This window comes from Harpia harpyja, chromosome 23 (assembly GCF_026419915.1).
Source record: "Harpia harpyja isolate bHarHar1 chromosome 23, bHarHar1 primary haplotype, whole genome shotgun sequence".
Classification (NCBI taxonomy): Eukaryota; Metazoa; Chordata; class Aves; order Accipitriformes; family Accipitridae; genus Harpia; species Harpia harpyja.
In genome coordinates, this window is record NC_068962.1 from 7,330,352 (window position 1) to 7,350,107 (window position 19,756).

Here is a 19,756-nt window from a genome sequence, read left to right on the forward strand (position 1 = left end):
TTGCTCCCGACTTCTCTCCCTCCTCCCCCCGAGCGGCGCAGGGGAATGGGGGTTGCCGTCAGCTCCTCACGCGTTGTCCGGGCCGCTCCTTCCTCCTCACGCTCTTCCCCTGCACCAGCGTAGGGTCCCTGCCACGGGAGACGGTCCTCCTGCCACGGGAGACGGTCCTCCTGCCACGGGAGACGGTCCTCCACGAACCCCTCCAGCATGGGGTCCTTCCTGCGGGCTGCAGTTCTTCGCAAGCTGCTCCAGCGTGGGTCCCTTCCATGGGCTGCAGTCCTTCAGGCACAGACTGCTCCAGCGTGGGGGGTCACAAGTCCTGCCAGCAAACCTGCTCCAGCGTGGGCTCCTCTCTCCACGGGGCCGCAGGTCCTGCCAGGAGCCTGCTCCAGCGTGGGCTCTCCACGGGGTCACAGCCTCCTTCAGGGTACATCCACCTGCTCCAGTCCTCCACAGGCTGCAGGTGGAGATCTGCTCCACCGTGGACCTCCGTGGGCTGCGTGAGGAGGACAGCCTGCCTCACCGTGGTCTTCCCCACGGGCTGCAGGAGAATCTCTGCTCCGGCGCCTGGAGCACCTCCTCCCCCTCCTTCTGCACTGACCTGCGGGTCTGCACGCTTGTTTCTCTCCCATACCCTCACTCTGCTCTCCGGCCGCAGTTTCTGAGTCCCGGCAACTTTTTTCCCTTCTTAAATATGTTATCAAAGAGGTGCCGCGACCGTTGCTGACGGGCTCGGCCTTGGCCAGCGGCGGGTCCGTCCTGGAGCTGGCTGGCATGGGCTGCGTCGGACGTGGGGAAGCTTCTAGCGGCTTCTCTCAGAAGCCACCCCTGTGGCCCCCCACCGCGCTACCGAAACCTTGCCACGCAAACCCAATAGAGAATTAATTCTTCCTGACCGTACCTTCTTCTGTGCCTCCTTCAGGCAGGGCCATGCAGCTACAAAGAGCTCCTGTTTGGATAGCTCTTGGCAGTGTTAACACTGCCTGCCGATGGCTGCTCCTGCCCCCAACAGTGCATTATTCATGGCCCTCATCTGCTCTCCTGAATTTTCCTTCCCCTACGCCCCCCAGTCAGTTGCAGGGGTTACAGAACTGTGGGAGCCTTTTCACATCGCTTCTCCGCTCGCAGGTCTCGCCAGTACTCCCCACCTCCATCCCAGTCAGCAGTTTCATTCGGTACTGTGGTGACGTCATTCCTGTCGAAATCCCCTTCTTCCAGTGACAAAGTCCCGGTGGCCAGGCATGCGGTATTTCCCTTCGCAGTTAGTCTTCAAGGGGCCACCCGCTGATACTCGAGTTACAAACAAGTTGATAGGCTCCTTAGAGAGACGAGGAGGCTTCCAGTCGTCTCAACGGCTTCGTACTTCTTCCCCAGCTTGGCTGAGCCAGCCTTGTACCGCTTGTGCCCACGGGGTCACTGGCGCCCGCTTCTCACGTACGCATCGGTCACCATGCCCACCGGCAGACCAATGGCGTACAGTACAGGTGTGCTCCGGGGATGAGTCCGTCCAGTCCAGTGGTGCTGGTTTTTCCCAAGGAACCACCAGTCACGTGCACTTCTGGCGGTGCTAGGAACCACTACTCCTCTTTCTTGAATTCTGCCTTGTGTCTACCTCCCTTCTCTTTGGCTTCATCTGTATCCTGATGATCTTCAAGCGATGGCATCCTTCTCTCCTGAGCTTGCGGCTCCTTATCCTTTCTGCGCTGCCTTTGATGTTTCACTTGAAACGTTCCCAGGCTTTGATCTAACAGTGCTCTGAAGCGTTCACCTGCGAGTCACTGGTGTCTCTCAGTGTTGCAAATCTGACCCCCTGTCCTGGGGATGACCGTATGCCTTACCATTTGCCGGGACTGAAACTTTCTTTCCCCCGCGAGGTATTTTTTGGTCAGAGGCAGCCTAGGACCTGCGTGGGAACAGAGGTGTTAATTAGGGACACAAGTGTACGCTGCTCTTTCTGCTTTAGCCGTGGCAGTGGCCATCGTGGAAGCAAGAAAAAGCAATGAACCCCAACAGTGGAAGCAGTTAACAGCCAACAGTGTACTGGCAGGAAGGAGCAAGCTCCTCCGTCCAACAGTAAGAAAAAACACATTGGGCACCAGGATTTTGGTTTAAAAAGTAGTCAAAGAGTAAGATTTGTCTTTGTGGTATCAAAGATTTGTTTCCAAGACCACAGTTCCTGCGGCAAGGAGTTGGGCATTATTTAAACCCTGACAGATGGCTTTGCTCCGTTTTACATTAAAGAGGCACCGGGAGACTCTTTGAAAGGGTCCAATCTTCCCTATTTTACTCTGAAGCAATGGAGATAAACGAAGATGTTCAAGCCGGACAGGTCCCAGAGCACCACCATGCTGATGTCATGAGCTGGAGGAGCCCTTGGCAACAGCGGAACGCTAACATTCTATACCGGACAACAACTGCCTTCGTAGGTTCCACAAGCCAGGAGAAGGCAGCAGCTCCTTCGTTCAAGTGTCTTTTGGCGTCTGGTGGAGTTTTGTTTCAAAGCAGCAGCGCGGCTAAGGTTCTGAAGGCCCAGATTTCGAAAGAAAACTACCGCTTTCAGGCTAAGATTACGATTTGCCTGGATGTTGACAGCTTTAACGGTTTGACGTATGTTCCGCCAGTACTAAGAGAGTGGAGGAGAAGCACCAGAGGTGAAAATGGCTGCAGTTGGGAATGACCGTTATTCCCATTTTCACTCCCCCTATGCACAGGTAAATGCTGTAGATTTTAGAGTGGTTTGTGTCCTTGATTTTCTCGATATACCCATGCTGACAGGGAGGCTCATTATGTAATATTTGCGTCCATTACTGCATCCATTTCAGCACCGGGGATTTAGGTGTCAGTGCCTGGGAGGTGGGCTTTGGCTCCAGACCCCAGCGTGTCTCAGGGGATGGCCCACTTGTACTGACTCCAGTCCAAAAGTGGCACGCTTTGGAGATGCTGCTCCTAGACCCAGCTGTTAATGTCTGGAACTGGGTGAAACTTACCTTCAAGTATTCAAATAGTTCCCAGCGTGACTTTGTTTTCCTTTAAAAAACCGCACACAAACTCCTGCGGAAATGACCAGCAACCTGGCATTTCCAGCTCTCGGCTGGGATGGAGTTCATATCCAGGACATAAACCTGAGTTCACATGTTCAGGGTAATGGCCATGAGCACTTGCCTCTTTGGGATTATGAGTTTATCATGTGCTTGAGGAAGATACCTCAGGTTATAAGGAGAAGTGAATTCCATAGTCGGAGATGACGCTAATATCTGTAAACTTCAATAAGGCAGAGATACAGAAAAATAATTTTAAGTATGACTAACGAAAGTGACTCTCATTGTGAAAGTGCTTTCTCTCCAATATTGTGCAGACTTTTTAGCTGGCCACATATTGAGCGATAGAGGGAGAGCAGCAGTGGGAGTGTATCTATGAGGAAAGCAGCAATAATTAAACAAATCCTGTAGATATTCTTTTGCTGCCATGAGGCTTCTGTTTGTCTTGTATAAAAACAGCTGGGAGATGCTGTGAGCAGAGAGTGATGACAGTTGTCTCACAACATCAAATCCTGAGTATTTGCAGTAACTTGCAAATGCTTGTCACCGTAGTACCGTTACATGTGGACTACTGCGTCATCTCCCCCGTGAATCAAAACCAAAATGTTTCAAAAGAGGAGATTCACGTTTAAGGCAACCGCTAGGTTATGGGAATCTCGTGTGACTTACCCACAAAGTCATTTTCCTCATGAGGGTTCCAGGTGCAGGTTCTGCCACTGTGAAAAACCTCTTGGCTGTGATTCTGAGGGCTCCTTACGGAGACAGGGGAGATGTTCACATCTGTTTGGCAGATTGAGAGATATTGAAATAAAGGTAGAAAGGAGCAAGTCTCTTCAAGCACGGTTTTTAAGTCTGAAAACAAAAGTGACTTTCTTCTGCCGAGTTGACGTTCCCAATGGGAACTGGAACAAAAGATTTTCTCCCGTGTTTTGAAATCCAAGTCTGACAAGTCTGTACGAGGCTTGCAAGTTCCCAACTTTTTAGTTTTTCAGGTTTTGTTGGGAATCTTTCTGGGTTTTGTTTCTTACTCTTTATTTTCCCAAGGACCCGGGTCCTTTAACGGCAGGAGAGCACTAGTGTTAAGATTGGCACTTGTACAGCAGATTTCATCTTGAGATTGACCTGATTATCCCATTGTGCAGGAAAGGAAACTCCGCCACGTGTCCATTAAGTGACTAATAGATTTTTTTTCTTCCCAGCATCTCAGGAAAAGTCTGCGGTGCAGTAAGCACACTGCTTTACTCCTGTTCTTGTCTGGGAACAGTTGTACCTCATGAAAGCTCCACTGACCTAACTCAAGACAGCTTTATAGCTACCTGGAGCTTAAGATAACTTTAGAGATAACTTTAGATCTTCTAAAATGTCAGAACGTGGTCCCACAAAATCATAGTCAGGTGTTCACAGCGGTACACCATGTACGAAGCCATTTAGTCCATTTTTATTGTTATATTTACAGTATCTGAAAACTGTTTTCTCCTGCAGCGAACGTACAGCAACGTCCCCTGTTTCTGGGAAACACAACCCGTAGGCTGTGTGAGGTTCAACTGTGCCTTCCATCATAGCAAGCCTCGTAATATAAATGGACTTTTTTTGCCACCTACCAACAGTGAGTAAAAATATTTTCTCAACAATTTGTGCATTAGAGCAAGTAAATACACAAAAATGTCCTTCCGGTGCTTACGTAATATATATTAAGGCCCAGAAATGTACCGTGGCAAATCAATCAGGTACGACCTGCTCTCCCAGCAAGTTGAAGGCCAAGAAAGGAATTGTATTGGCATTTGAATAGGGTTGCCACGTGAATTTTTTTAGCTCTCATGTTGCGGATCTTCGGAACTATCAGGGACGTAAAAGATGAAGTCACAAGTGGCAATTTAGGTTGCTGAGACCCGTGGAGTAAAAATATTGCTTTCCTTGGGTATTTGCTAGATGAAATCCCTCTAGCAGTGAAAACGGTTAGTAGGCAGGTAATCATTTAAGAGAAATGAAAAGTAGTGTGTGTGGTGGGGGGAGGAGGTTGGTAGGGCCACTAGCAGCAACATCTGTTGATAGAGCACAACATGTTACATGGATGAGACACCCGTTCTATAGATAACATAAGATTACAGTGCCGTGTGCGCAGATGTATTTCCAGTTCATCGTTCTGAATAAGCCTTTCGGGCTTGAACACTGGGTGCAGGCTACTGAAGTACGGTAATAGTGTGTAACGCAGCACAACTCTTTAGGGAAAAACCCGCCATTTGAAGTTGTTTTTTTTCCTCAGTCCTTTCAAAAAGGAGCTCTTGTCTGCCAGGAGTCCTGGTAGACAGCTGGAGCCTGGAACAGGGTAAGAGTCCAGGGCAGGGAACCAAGACAGCTGTCAGAAATCAGGCGGAAAGAGGAGTGAGAGCAAGGCAGCATGACTTGTCATGGATGCACGAACAAGTGGACTAAACCAGAGTTGTTCGTGGGCCTTATCTCCAGAGCTGGAGACAGGTGTCATAAGAGAAGTCCACAAAGACCTCTAGTCAGAAGCAAACACCTTCTGTTCCTGAAAATCGCCCAGGAAAAGGTAGCCTGTCATACCTGGGCATGTGGAGCCTAACTAACCACACAGGACCAAGGCAAGAACTTGAGTGCTGTTTCTATGAGTGCCCTTATGGCTTTTAGTAGAGTTCCCACAGCCACAGCATCAGTCCCTGGCACCTAGTGCTGTCGTAAACATCACATAGGCACGCTTTTGGGTGCGGTGTGAGTCAGAGACCGTGCCCAAGAGGCACTGTGGACGAGGGTATCCTGCATAAGAGCAACATTCAACAATCCGAACGAGAAAATGGACCCAAGCCTTTTACTTTGTACTGCAGTACGTATAAATTCAAAGTCCGTGTGCTGCACAATAACATTGCAAACATTAAAACTGCATTTATTCGTTTCAATACTTACAAATCTTGTTAAACTAATTCAAGCCTGATTTGGCTTACCCTCCCCAGAGCTAATAATATCCTGTTCTGGACAGTGAAAAAGGCTCTATGAGGTTAAAATGTTGTATCTTACTTTCTCTTGCAGGAGATAGGACAAATCTGATCTGCAGTAGCGTTATTAAAACGGGTCTAATACGATATGCATGCTGCTCATAGGCAAGCAAGAGATGCACAAGAATAACAACAACTGGACTAAAAGAAAATGCCCATGCTTCATCTTTTTCTTTAAAAGTGGAAAAAATACCCAACTTCAATCCTGATTGTATTTATAGTTGCAAACTGGTCGGCTTGAACAGTACAAACAGGCTCACCATTTTTCATCATTTTTATTTTCAGTCTGTTGCATTTCCTGGCTCTCCCAAAATGCTATCCCAGTACTGAAATACTTTTGTGGCAAACATTATGGGTAAATTCCTAAGGAAAAGAGTATCTCTCCCGATTGTCTTCTAATTAAGTGTACATTATTTTCATGAACTTCATATTCCTTCTCAAAATCTACATTTTGGACTGAGTAAGAAAGAGAGCTGTCATTCAGAAAATTCTGATAGAAAAAAAATGTCTACAAGCCAAAAATAGGTAATCCCGTGCTTAGCGCTGCTAAATTCCTCACAATTGATGCCATGGGGAGGGATACAGGCCTGCCTATTACTCGGCATGTTTAAAATATTTTCACAGGTGGGGTCCTAAACTGCCTTACTCACTTCAGCCCAGGTATTACTAATCGCATGTTTCCCCATGCTGTAAATATCTACCTGTTTTTTCACACCTTCTGTAGTGGGAAGATGCTCTTTTGCCAGCCTCTGCAGAAGATTTTTCCTAAAAGGCACAATCTGTCTATTTAACGACTCCTCCAGCATGATAATGATTTCAAAACTATACCTGCTGGTCTGAGCCTGGATTTGATATTCTAGTTCCCGCCTAACAAAATAAATATAATGCTCTTTTCTGCAGGTGCCCCACTGCAACAGGGTGTCCAAGGAGGGATTCTGCATCCAGCGCATCGTCAAGAATTACTCAGAACTCAAAAGAATATTGTACTACCAATTCATCCTCCAGTGATTATAAACATCAACGACGATGACGATGATGAAGAGGACGATGAAGAGGAAGAGAATTGTAAGCGGGTTTTTTCTTCCTTTGACACAATTGAGACGACCATCAAATACTCTTCAAATTTCTCAAAATTCAGGGGCCAAATTACAGGTTTAGGAGGCACTGCTTTTCTGGGAAACAAAAGCAGGGGCTGTACACACTCGTCACTGAAGGTGAAGTCACAGGTTTGTTTACAAAAGACAGTTGCGTGACTTCAACTTAAGTAATTTGTTCGACTGACTTCCTAAACCCTGTAGGCAGTCTCATTTTACTACAGGAAGTTCGTCTTAAAACTAGCAAAGAGAACCCATACAAAACTCTTCACTAGTTTAACTGAATGTGAATGTGTATATATTTATTTTCTTTTCTTTTTCCAATTTTTTTCCATGTCATTAAACCGTTGCCTGAGAGACCAGAGATGCATAGGGAAGGAATGAATTGCACATTCCCAGAGACTGAAAGTGAGAGACGAACCTACTCTCACGCGTGCACGCTGCACATTACTGTGCTAGTTCTCAGGCAGCCCCAAGCTGCTTTTCACTTTCCCCCTGCCCTTCAGGTTGGCTGGCAGGGCTGCCCGTTAGTGCTTCCTAACTCGGCTTCAGTCTGAGTAAGCCACGTCAACTTAAATGGTATCAAAAGCAGGGCTCTGCTAGCCTTAGGAGCCTTCACTGAGACAGGTAAGGAGTGCTCGCTTCAGCAGCTCCGCCGGCAGACATTACACAGCAGTAACTTTGGGCAGAGGTTTTGCGACAAGCACTCCCTGGTGACATGTTTAATCGGAAGATTTCCTTTTGGGTGTAAATGAAGGATCATTTTCCAAATGAGCACTAAAGGTGGTTTGGAATCCTTTTAAATCAACAAACATTAGCTTCTTAGTATGGGTTGTAACTGCAGTTCCATTGCACTTGGAAATACCCAGTATTAAGGAATCATTTTTCTGTCCAGAAGCAGAGGTCACAGTCAGAAAAAAACCCAACCGTGACCAAAATGAAAGTCACTATGGTCCTTGATTATCAAGAATTGTTGAAGGTCTTTGTAAAGCTACCTGGTAATCTTTTAAAAATATTTCCTACAGGTGTTCCTGAGTGGGTGCCTAGGACTGCTGCAGATCTTGAAGAGGAAAGAGCAATAAAGGAAATATGCTATAAGTCTGGTAAATATGAAACTAGTCACTCTTTCCTAAACAGCAATGCTGCCAATATAGTAAACTTTGGGGTTTTTTTTTTCCCCTCTTGGGGTATGTTTAGGAGAGTATTACGGGATTCAGTACCCCCACAAACACCAATCAACAAAAACTGTGTCTGCACCTCGGGAAAATGAGCTATTGCCCTTGGAAGCTACTGAGCAACACTTGCAGAAAGGCAAGTACTTTTCATCTTCTTGGACAATGTTTACCACTTTTAAAATTACTGTCACAGGGAGAAACTATTACATAGCTTGCCCCTCCTCCTCGCTTCTTTAATTTAGTGACAATAAAAGACAGCCTATTACAAAGAGGATAAAAAAACTTACTTAATTTTCCCCCATACAGATATACATAAATAGTGTCACACATGTGGTGACTACCTGCATCGACTGTAGATGGAAAAGGTAGAAATGGGCTATTAACCCTATGTGTACTTTCCTGAGATACACAACATAGGTCTTTCATGTAATTTTTCTTCACGGTCAAGATTTATGTAGTCTAACTTTAACCACCCTAAGGCGAGGTGTGTAGCTGAAATGTCTCATCCGGGATCTCTGTTGTTAAATGGAGAGACAGGCACTCTTACGGGGCTGTTTATTGCATCGTAAGATAGTGCCACAGGAAGGTGAGATGAGTCACTTGCCCAGAGGTGTTCGCGCTCTCTGCGGGCTGTCTTGGGTGTCTAGATGATGAAATGTAGTGACACCGCAAACTTTTCTATAACTAAATTGAGATTAAGTAAATACCCCCTTTAAGTGTCTTCTAAAAGACAGTAACAAGAGAGTTCCATTTTGTTTTGACTGTTGGGCTTGATCCGACATAATTAAGGTCAAAGGAATACAAATTAATACATATTCACCCCCTTCATTAGGTTTCGCCTTCGTTCTTGAGCAAGTGACAGGACTGAAAGAAATCTGTATTCGTTTTTTTACTGAATAAGTAATATATGACGCCATATTAGGAGAGAGTTATGTTCTTAAGGTAACAAGACACCAGAGCAATCAGTAGATCAGTCATCAAAAATCGCTGGGCAGAAATAAGACCTGCTACTTTTAATCAAAAAAATAATAGTTGTTGTGTATTTCGTGTAAATTTCAGGGATAAAATCTTGATAATACTGTTTTATGTAAAACAGATTTGAATAGCATGATGTGCTAATACAAAAAAGGGAATGGAAAAATTGTCTCCATGTCATGCACTTTTAACTGACGCTTTTTCCAGCCTAAATTGCTCAATAGAACTGGGCAGAATTATTTCTTTCTTACTTCTACACCTAAAATGTTTCATATTAAAATAGCTTTGATAAGCTATTTCTGAAAAAGTATTTAGATATATTTAGACTACGGATGAGGGATCAGTAACAAATACATGAATACACCTTGTAATATATGTCTTTATTTATCATTAGCTACATTCAGGAAAAAGCAGAGAGTACAGTATTCATGAAGATTTTCTAATTCATAATGAGAAGAATTCTGAGCCAGCACTGGTCAAAGCCATTGTACGAGTTCAAAGTAGCATTAGTCTTTGTGTTTACAGTCAATTTTTGACTTTGCTTTCAAGATTTTGTGACCATGAACTCTGTGAGAGGAAATATATCACTGCATTTTTTGATATGAAAATTTTGCGTGCTTTTTAAAGCAGTAAATACGTGCTATTTTAATCCCGCAGAAACCAACCACACTGAGCTGGTAAAAAGCCATCACTATCAAGAAGTACAGGAAGAGAAAGGGATATCTGAGGAGCCAAGAAATTCACCTAATACAGGAACAGGCAAAGGTATTTTGAGAAAATAGTTGCCTTCCTCATTGTTGCTTTTTAAACTGTTAGATGATTTAGCACTACCTACTAAATTTCTGTTCTTGGTGTCCAATATGGACAATCCATATTTCAACTGGACTATCTCATCTTCCAGCCCCCAGTCTCCTGCAATAGGTCAAATCTGGAGTAGTAGCACAACATTATTGCTTAAGTTTGTTCTTTCACTTTTAGGAATTCGCACTTCAGACCCCAAAGCCAAACCAAGGTACCGACCAAGGGGTCAAAGGAAGGATGATCAAACTGCTTCTTCTTATATTCCTTATGAGAGAGAAACTGGAAGAAAGACTGACTTTAATTCTTCAGAACCTCGAAGATCAGCACTTGCATTGTACCCTACTGTCACCATCACCCAAGAACCAAAGTTCAACGGGTCTACAGGTGGGTTCCTGCTCACAGAGGAGTCTTAAAATGCCTCAGACGTACCTGTCTGTATCACACTGCTTTTGATTTTGTTCCTGCAGGTGAATATGAACTGATTTATGGCTAAAAATGGGCAAGAGTAAATTTGATCCAGCATAATTTTCATAAATAGATTGCAGCACTATCCACAGACAGAAATGTAAAGCTTCATAAAGCTTTACAATTAGTCCGACAGAATATTCACAAACAATAATAGAGCCACCTTCATAGCAGGAATTCACTTCTCTGCCCAGCAAAGAGGGATGAATGCAACGATGTGCCGACGGGCACAAATACACTGATCCCCACTTTTTACAGCATCTTTTATGTGATTTATTCTTTGGAAATATTTAAGAAGCCTCACAATAGTCCACCTTTAACTTCTCAGCCTACTGCAAATATTGATAGTAGTAGCAGTAATTGTGCAGTAGAATTTCAGTTTCCTTTCAAGAAGGGCTTCTCGTTCAACTTTTTTCCTCCCAGCAGGGGATGAAAGAATGGTCTTGCTTTGCATGGTATTTTTCCACACCTGGGATTTCACTGGAGTTTGGATTGGGCTGGATTTATGATTGTTTGGGCTTTAAACCAGCCCCCAAACTGAAGCAGAAGTACAGAATTTCTGCTGCATTCTGGCCTGAACTGAGGGGAACCAAAAGCGCTTATTTACATTAGCAGGAGAAAGGGAAGAACAGGCAAAGCCACGTCTTCCTGCAGAGTAGCAGGGGCCAGGTGAAGAGCACTGTGGTTGCTTCATACTGCAGCTCCCCTTGTGAAGTTCTGTTTGTAGTTTGAAGCGGGCTTACCTGCGCGACCAAGGCTCTTCCAAGTTTAGCCGCATCATTTGTAGTATTTTGTTACGTTCACAAACCGCCCGTGTCCAGGATGCACCTAGATGCTACAGACAGAAGAGGTAATTCGTCGTTCAGCCAGAAGGTGTCCTTCGGAGTGCATTGGTCTCCATGGGCTCAACCGTGGATGTTGCAGGGGTCCATGTACCACCTGTGCAGTGCAGAGAAAGGATGTATATGGGCAGGTAGTCAGCACTCAGAGGACAGTAGTGCATGAGGGGATTGTGTTCAGGGCTGCATTTAAGACAGTCTGAAAAGACAGATACATTCAGAGATGTTTCCCCAAAGCATTGCCTCAGCTGAGTTCTCAGAGGCTTTAGGTACTATGATGACATGCATCTTGAAAACACCATAAACTCAATTGGATAGGGCTCATAAATATCATTCATGAAAAGTGAGGGACTAAAGAATGAGCAGGTAATTTGTAGCTGGCTCTTTACTTTGCACCCACAGTCTTCTTCAACCTGTGCATTATGGTATTTTCTTAGAAAGCGTGAGAGTTAAGCGTCAGGTGCTCAGTTACAAAACTGCACTGAACCAATCGCTAGCTCGTCGAGGCGGGGGGGAAGAGAATGGCAGTGCCATTCCGTGTGCTGCTTACACACAAGCAGCTAAAACCTTCTTTCTGTTGCCTTTCCAGGTGATGGTAATGCAATTCCTACAAAATTGAATAATACAAAGAGAGAAGGACAGACTAAAGGAAGGAGAGGACCAACAGAGAGTATTCCCAGAACAGATTGCAGATCCTCTGAAAACGGAGGTAATATACTTTAGCATCAGCTTCTCATTGCTGAACATCACATGGTCGATAAAATAACTGATTGTATTTGGATTCGGCTGTCCACAAAGACCATTTTTTGAATCTTGTCTTCCAACCTCCTGCAATAGGTCAAATTTTGAGTAGTAGCACAACATTATTGCTTAAGTTTGTTCTTTCACTTTTAGGAATTCGCACTTCAGACCCCAAAGCCAAACCAAGGTACCGACCAAGGGGTCAAAGGAAGGATGATCAAACTGCTTCTTCTTATATTCCTTATGAGAGAGAAACTGGAAGAAAGACTGACTTTAATTCTTCAGAACCTCGAAGATCAGCACTTGCATTGTACCCTACTGTCACCATCACCCAAGAACCAAAGTTCAACGGGTCTACAGGTGGGTTCCTGCTCACAGAGGAGTCTTAAAATGCCTCAGACGTACCTGTCTGTATCACACTGCTTTTGATTTTGTTCCTGCAGGTGAATATGAACTGATTTATGGCTAAAAATGGGCAAGAGTAAATTTGATCCAGCATAATTTTCATAAATAGATTGCAGCACTATCCACAGACAGAAATGTAAAGCTTCATAAAGCTTTACAATTAGTCCGACAGAATATTCACAAACAATAATAGAGCCACCTTCATAGCAGGAATTCACTTCTCTGCCCAGCAAAGAGGGATGAATGCAACGATGTGCCGACGGGCACAAATACACTGATCCCCACTTTTTACAGCATCTTTTATGTGATTTATTCTTTGGAAATATTTAAGAAGCCTCACAATAGTCCACCTTTAACTTCTCAGCCTACTGCAAATATTGATAGTAGTAGCAGTAATTGTGCAGTAGAATTTCAGTTTCCTTTCAAGAAGGGCTTCTCGTTCAACTTTTTTCCTCCCAGCAGGGGATGAAAGAATGGTCTTGCTTTGCATGGTATTTTTCCACACCTGGGATTTCACTGGAGTTTGGATTGGGCTGGATTTATGATTGTTTGGGCTTTAAACCAGCCCCCAAACTGAAGCAGAAGTACAGAATTTCTGCTGCATTCTGGCCTGAACTGAGGGGAACCAAAAGCGCTTATTTACATTAGCAGGAGAAAGGGAAGAACAGGCAAAGCCACGTCTTCCTGCAGAGTAGCAGGGGCCAGGTGAAGAGCACTGTGGTTGCTTCATACTGCAGCTCCCCTTGTGAAGTTCTGTTTGTAGTTTGAAGCGGGCTTACCTGCGCGACCAAGGCTCTTCCAAGTTTAGCCGCATCATTTGTAGTATTTTGTTACGTTCACAAACCGCCCGTGTCCAGGATGCACCTAGATGCTACAGACAGAAGAGGTAATTCGTCGTTCAGCCAGAAGGTGTCCTTCGGAGTGCATTGGTCTCCATGGGCTCAACCGTGGATGTTGCAGGGGTCCATGTACCACCTGTGCAGTGCAGAGAAAGGATGTATATGGGCAGGTAGTCAGCACTCAGAGGACAGTAGTGCATGAGGGGATTGTGTTCAGGGCTGCATTTAAGACAGTCTGAAAAGACAGATACATTCAGAGATGTTTCCCCAAAGCATTGCCTCAGCTGAGTTCTCAGAGGCTTTAGGTACTATGATGACATGCATCTTGAAAACACCATAAACTCAATTGGATAGGGCTCATAAATATCATTCATGAAAAGTGAGGGACTAAAGAATGAGCAGGTAATTTGTAGCTGGCTCTTTACTTTGCACCCACAGTCTTCTTCAACCTGTGCATTATGGTATTTTCTTAGAAAGCGTGAGAGTTAAGCGTCAGGTGCTCAGTTACAAAACTGCACTGAACCAATCGCTAGCTCGTCGAGGCGGGGGGGAAGAGAATGGCAGTGCCATTCCGTGTGCTGCTTACACACAAGCAGCTAAAACCTTCTTTCTGTTGCCTTTCCAGGTGATGGTAATGCAATTCCTACAAAATTGAATAATACAAAGAGAGAAGGACAGACTAAAGGAAGGAGAGGACCAACAGAGAGTATTCCCAGAACAGATTGCAGATCCTCTGAAAACGGAGGTAATATACTTTAGCATCAGCTTCTCATTGCTGAACATCACATGGTCGATAAAATAACTGATTGTATTTGGATTCGGCTGTCCACAAAGACCATTTTTTGAATCTTGTCTTCCAACCTCCTGCAATAGGTCAAATTTTGAGTAGTAGCACAACATTATTGCTTAAGTTTGTTCTTTCACTTTTAGGAATTCGCACTTCAGACCCCAAAGCCAAACCAAGGTACCGACCAAGGGGTCAAAGGAAGGATGATCAAACTGCTTCTTCTTATATTCCTTATGAGAGAGAAACTGGAAGAAAGACTGACTTTAATTCTTCAGAACCTCGAAGATCAGCACTTGCATTGTACCCTACTGTCACCATCACCCAAGAACCAAAGTTCAACGGGTCTACAGGTGGGTTCCTGCTCACAGAGGAGTCTTAAAATGCCTCAGACGTACCTGTCTGTATCACACTGCTTTTGATTTTGTTCCTGCAGGTGAATATGAACTGATTTATGGCTAAAAATGGGCAAGAGTAAATTTGATCCAGCATAATTTTCATAAATAGATTGCAGCACTATCCACAGACAGAAATGTAAAGCTTCATAAAGCTTTACAATTAGTCTGACAGAATATTCACAAACAATAATAGAGCCACCTTCATAGCAGGAATTCACTTCTCTGCCCAGCAAAGAGGGATGAATGCAACGATGTGCCGACGGGCACAAATACACTGATCCCCACTTTTTACAGCATCTTTTATGTGATTTATTCTTTGGAAATATTTAAGAAGCCTCACAATAGTCCACCTTTAACTTCTCAGCCTACTGCAAATATTGATAGTAGTAGCAGTAATTGTGCAGTAGAATTTCAGTTTCCTTTCAAGAAGGGCTTCTCGTTCAACTTTTTTCCTCCCAGCAGGGGATGAAAGAATGGTCTTGCTTTGCATGGTATTTTTCCACACCTGGGATTTCACTGGAGTTTGGATTGGGCTGGATTTATGATTGTTTGGGCTTTAAACCAGCCCCCAAACTGAAGCAGAAGTACAGAATTTCTGCTGCATTCTGGCCTGAACTGAGGGGAACCAAAAGCGCTTATTTACATTAGCAGGAGAAAGGGAAGAACAGGCAAAGCCACGTCTTCCTGCAGAGTAGCAGGGGCCAGGTGAAGAGCACTGTGGTTGCTTCATACTGCAGCTCCCCTTGTGAAGTTCTGTTTGTAGTTTGAAGCGGGCTTACCTGCGCGACCAAGGCTCTTCCAAGTTTAGCCGCATCATTTGTAGTATTTTGTTACGTTCACAAACCGCCCGTGTCCAGGATGCACCTAGATGCTACAGACAGAAGAGGTAATTCGTCGTTCAGCCAGAAGGTGTCCTTCGGAGTGCATTGGTCTCCATGGGCTCAACCGTGGATGTTGCAGGGGTCCATGTACCACCTGTGCAGTGCAGAGAAAGGATGTATATGGGCAGGTAGTCAGCACTCAGAGGACAGTAGTGCATGAGGGGATTGTGTTCAGGGCTGCATTTAAGACAGTCTGAAAAGACAGATACATTCAGAGATGTTTCCCCAAAGCATTGCCTCAGCTGAGTTCTCAGAGGCTTTAGGTACTATGATGACATGCATCTTGAAAACACCATAAACTCAATTGGATAGGGCTCATAAATATCATTCATGAAAAGTGAGGGACTAAAGAATGAGCAGGTAATTTGTAGCTGGCTCTTTACTTTGCACCCACAGTCTTCTTCAACCTGTGCATTATGGTATTTTCTTAGAAAGCGTGAGAGTTAAGCGTCAGGTGCTCAGTTACAAAACTGCACTGAACCAATCGCTAGCTCGTCGAGGCGGGGGGGAAGAGAATGGCAGTGCCATTCCGTGTGCTGCTTACACACAAGCAGCTAAAACCTTCTTTCTGTTGCCTTTCCAGGTGATGGTAATGCAATTCCTACAAAATTGAATAATACAAAGAGAGAAGGACAGACTAAAGGAAGGAGAGGACCAACAGAGAGTATTCCCAGAACAGATTGCAGATCCTCTGAAAACGGAGGTAATATACTTTAGCATCAGCTTCTCATTGCTGAACATCACATGGTCGATAAAATAACTGATTGTATTTGGATTCGGCTGTCCACAAAGACCATTTTTTGAATCTTGTCTTCCAACCTCCTGCAATAGGTCAAATCTGGAGTAGTAGCACAACATTATTGCTTAAGTTTGTTCTTTCACTTTTAGGAATTCGCACTTCAGACCCCAAAGCCAAACCAAGGTACCGACCAAGGGGTCAAAGGAAGGATGATCAAACTGCTTCTTCTTATATTCCTTATGAGAGAGAAACTGGAAGAAAGACTGACTTTAATTCTTCAGAACCTCGAAGATCAGCATATGTAGTCTACCGTACTGTCACCGCCACCCAAGAACCAAAGTTCAGTGGATCTACAGGTGGGTTCCTGCTCACAGAGGAGTCTTAAAATGCCTCAAATACACCTGTCTGTATCGCGCTGCTTTCCATTTGTCCCTGCATGTGAATATGAACTGATTTATGGCTAAATATGGGCAAGAGTAAATTTGATCCAGTCTAATTTGATCCAATCTAAGTAGACTGCAGCACTATCCACAGACAGACATGTAAAGCTTTATAAAGCTTTACAGTTGGTCAGACAGAATATTCACAAACAATAATTTAGGTACCTTCATAGCAGGAATTCACTTCTCTGCCCAACAAAGAGGGATGCATGCAACGTTTTTCCGATGGGCACAAATATACCAATACTCTCACCTCTGGATGACTGGGGTTTATTTTCATCTGTCACTTCATCAAAAAATTTAGTGGTAAATAATTTCAGTGATCATAAGTTAAGAAATTGATTTCACCTTGCCAGTTTCCGTCATCTCTCTTGAGCTGGGTTGAATCTCCACCTTGAGGTGCCTCCCTGTCTTAATTTCCAATAAAAGGAACCTCCTTCACACAGAGTAACTCCTACTTTCAGATGAACAAAGGTAAGCGAAATGAGCCCCAACATCACTGCTTCGTCTTGGGCAGGAATGGTTGCGGTTTTTTTCTTTTAATGGTTGCTTTGATTAAATGTGGACAGATTGGCATAGAGGTTACAGAGAGAACATTCTTAATGCGAACAATACATCTTACCACATTTCCAGGTTAAAAAAAAAGCATAGAGCATTTAAAAAAAAAAAAGATGACCAGCATTTTTGTCATAAGAACAGCTGTTACCATTTTCGCTACCTTTCTTTCCAGCAGTACCTGAGCCACGTGGTTGGAAAGGCTCCAAGCAAAAGAATCAGTTTGACACTAATAGAAGATTTTGGACCCAAATGGAAAACTATGGTAATACTTACTTGTTCGGCATGAACTGAAAATTTTAGGATTATTGTGGAATTAATAATTTGAATGAATGGAATTAAGCTGGAATTAACAGAAACCCAGAGCATTAATAACATTATTTTTTAATCAAATTTTACAGAAAATGGTTAGTCATTAGGCAGCTTACTCTCCTGCACAATCAGCTGTCTAGCACAAAAAACATAATATTGCCTTGCATCTAGGGCTTTCCCAAGCAGGGATAAAACAGGAGATTAGTTTACAGATTAGTTTAATGTAAAAGCAACTGATGCCTTTGGGAAGATTTTCAACACAGGACCATTCACTTTGTTAAAGTCAAGGGTGTCCGTGGCAGAATCGCCTCATTTGGAAGATCCTGTGAGCCTCACGCAAATGCCGCAAGGTGACAAATGATCTCTAAAGTACTAGAGAGAGAGTCCGTATTTAATACTAGCTGGTATTTCAGCGGTGAATACAATTCACCCGATGCATTCATTGATACTTCAGCTAATGTAATATTTAATTCACATACTGGACCAAGAGAGTCTTTCCTGAGATCGTAGCTGAAATTAAGAAACAACGTCTATGTTTTTTCTACAGACAAGTATACTTCAGGATCTTACAATGCACCAACTCAAAGGAAAAGAAATCCACATGCAAAAACGTTCTCTAAGTCTAAAACAACCATTCAGGTAACTGTTTGATAGAAATTGTTACAGTTCAGTCTTTTTAGCAAAAGGGACGTGTCTCTCCCCGCCTAGAACATGTAAAAGTGCTCTTAAAACTTCCCCAACCAAAACCCGCAAGAGTCTAAGCAATGCTGAGTAGTCTGAAAGAGCAGTTAATGGTTTCGTTTGTTTGCAGACATGTACTTTTGCCCGGTTAACTAAACTGTGGTTTCTCATTTTTTACAATATTACTGACGAGAAAGCAAAATAGGTACCTGCCGTTAAAGCGAGGAACTACAAGAAGTGGGTTTTGGCCTGTAGCACTGCACAAAGGACAGCAGAGACTACAGGAGTGTGATCTATTTGTCTTGCTGGTTGACTGCTCGCGAAGCATCTGCAATCGCTGAACGACGATCAGCCGAGGTCCAAATTCATAAAAGGACTCGGGCTACCAAACGTTCACAAGACACCCTAAGGACCATTAATACATTTTACAGCTGTCTTGAAAGCAGAGATTAGAACCCGTATCTCGTGTTCCTCAGATGAATGGCCAAACCTTTAGTCTGCAGTCCGTGCTTCAGTGTGACATTTCCTTATCTCCAGTCTCTCTGTGTCACCCACGGACCTAACAGGTTGTTTGCTCTGCGGTTGCACAGTTCGAAATGTGAACTAGCAGAGCATCCTCATAGTTCTGGCAAGCTTAGCCTTCTAGCTTGCTATGAAAGTGCTTCCCTGAAAGGGCAAAGAGATAAGTTTGAACCCTGTTGAGCACTGCCTTTTCTTGGATGAATGCTTTTACTGCTACTTTATTTTATAGAAGATTGTCAGTAACACTTTTTCCAAGTGGTCTTGTTGGTTTTTGGAGAGTATGAGTCTGCTCCAGGAGACTAGTCCAAAGCGGGTGGCTCAGAAAAGTGCAACTTTGTAATTTTGTGTTTCAAAGCTCTCCAGATGGCCCAGTTGTCAGTATTCCTATGAGTTTACCCAGGGCACTTCCAAACACAGCATTAGGCCATTTTGATTCCAGTCTGAGATGCAAATTCTGTTGAGGCACCACATAGATGAAAAGCACCTAAAACCACCTTCTGTAATCCCTCACCAGGCTTGCTACCATATTTGGTTTCTTTGTGCAAGTACCACATGGTTCTCAAACATCTGCTTGGGAAGGTTTTAGAGGGAAAATACTTGAACAGAACATTTTGAAACATGGGTGAATTATATTAGGATGAAATATTTTTATTTCTGTTGCTTCTAGAAGTGTTGAAAGTTTACTTCTTAAAATGTTTCTGAAAGAGCAGATAGTTTTACTCTAATAAATTATGCACAAAATGTTCTTCATATTTCTTTTGACAACAGAGCCAAGAAGACATAGACGTGAATAGAAGAGGAGAACGGTATATAGACAGAAGAAAGAGAGGAAGCAAGTAATTCAATTTACCAATAAAATTTAAATTGAAATAAGGATATTATCAACTGGAAAATCCAAAGATGATAAAATTACAAATTCCAAAAATAAGGTGCAGCAAGTACACAGTAACATTTCAAAACTGATAAAAATGGAAATTAAAAAAGTGTGCTCTTGTGGTGGGTTGACCCTGGCTGGACGCCAGGTGCCCACCAAAGCCGCTGTATCACTCCCCTCTCAGCTA

General features: G+C 43.7%; 1 protein-coding gene across 1 annotated transcript; it reads left to right on the top strand.

The window, feature by feature from the left end:
• The first annotated feature begins 2,657 nt into the window (after positions 1-2,657).
• On the top strand, positions 2,658-19,535 carry LOC128135343 (uncharacterized protein C12orf50-like). The gene is made up of 13 exons (XM_052774169.1): positions 2,658-2,711; positions 4,521-4,644; positions 6,950-7,114; positions 8,169-8,246; positions 8,341-8,454; positions 11,988-12,107; positions 13,822-13,844; positions 14,328-14,520; positions 16,030-16,149; positions 16,335-16,541; positions 17,356-17,445; positions 18,040-18,131; positions 19,464-19,535. Exons 1-13 carry the CDS (start codon positions 2,658-2,660, stop codon positions 19,533-19,535), a joined length of 1,452 nt encoding a protein of 483 aa, XP_052630129.1.
• Positions 19,536-19,756: the final 221 nt, after the last annotated feature.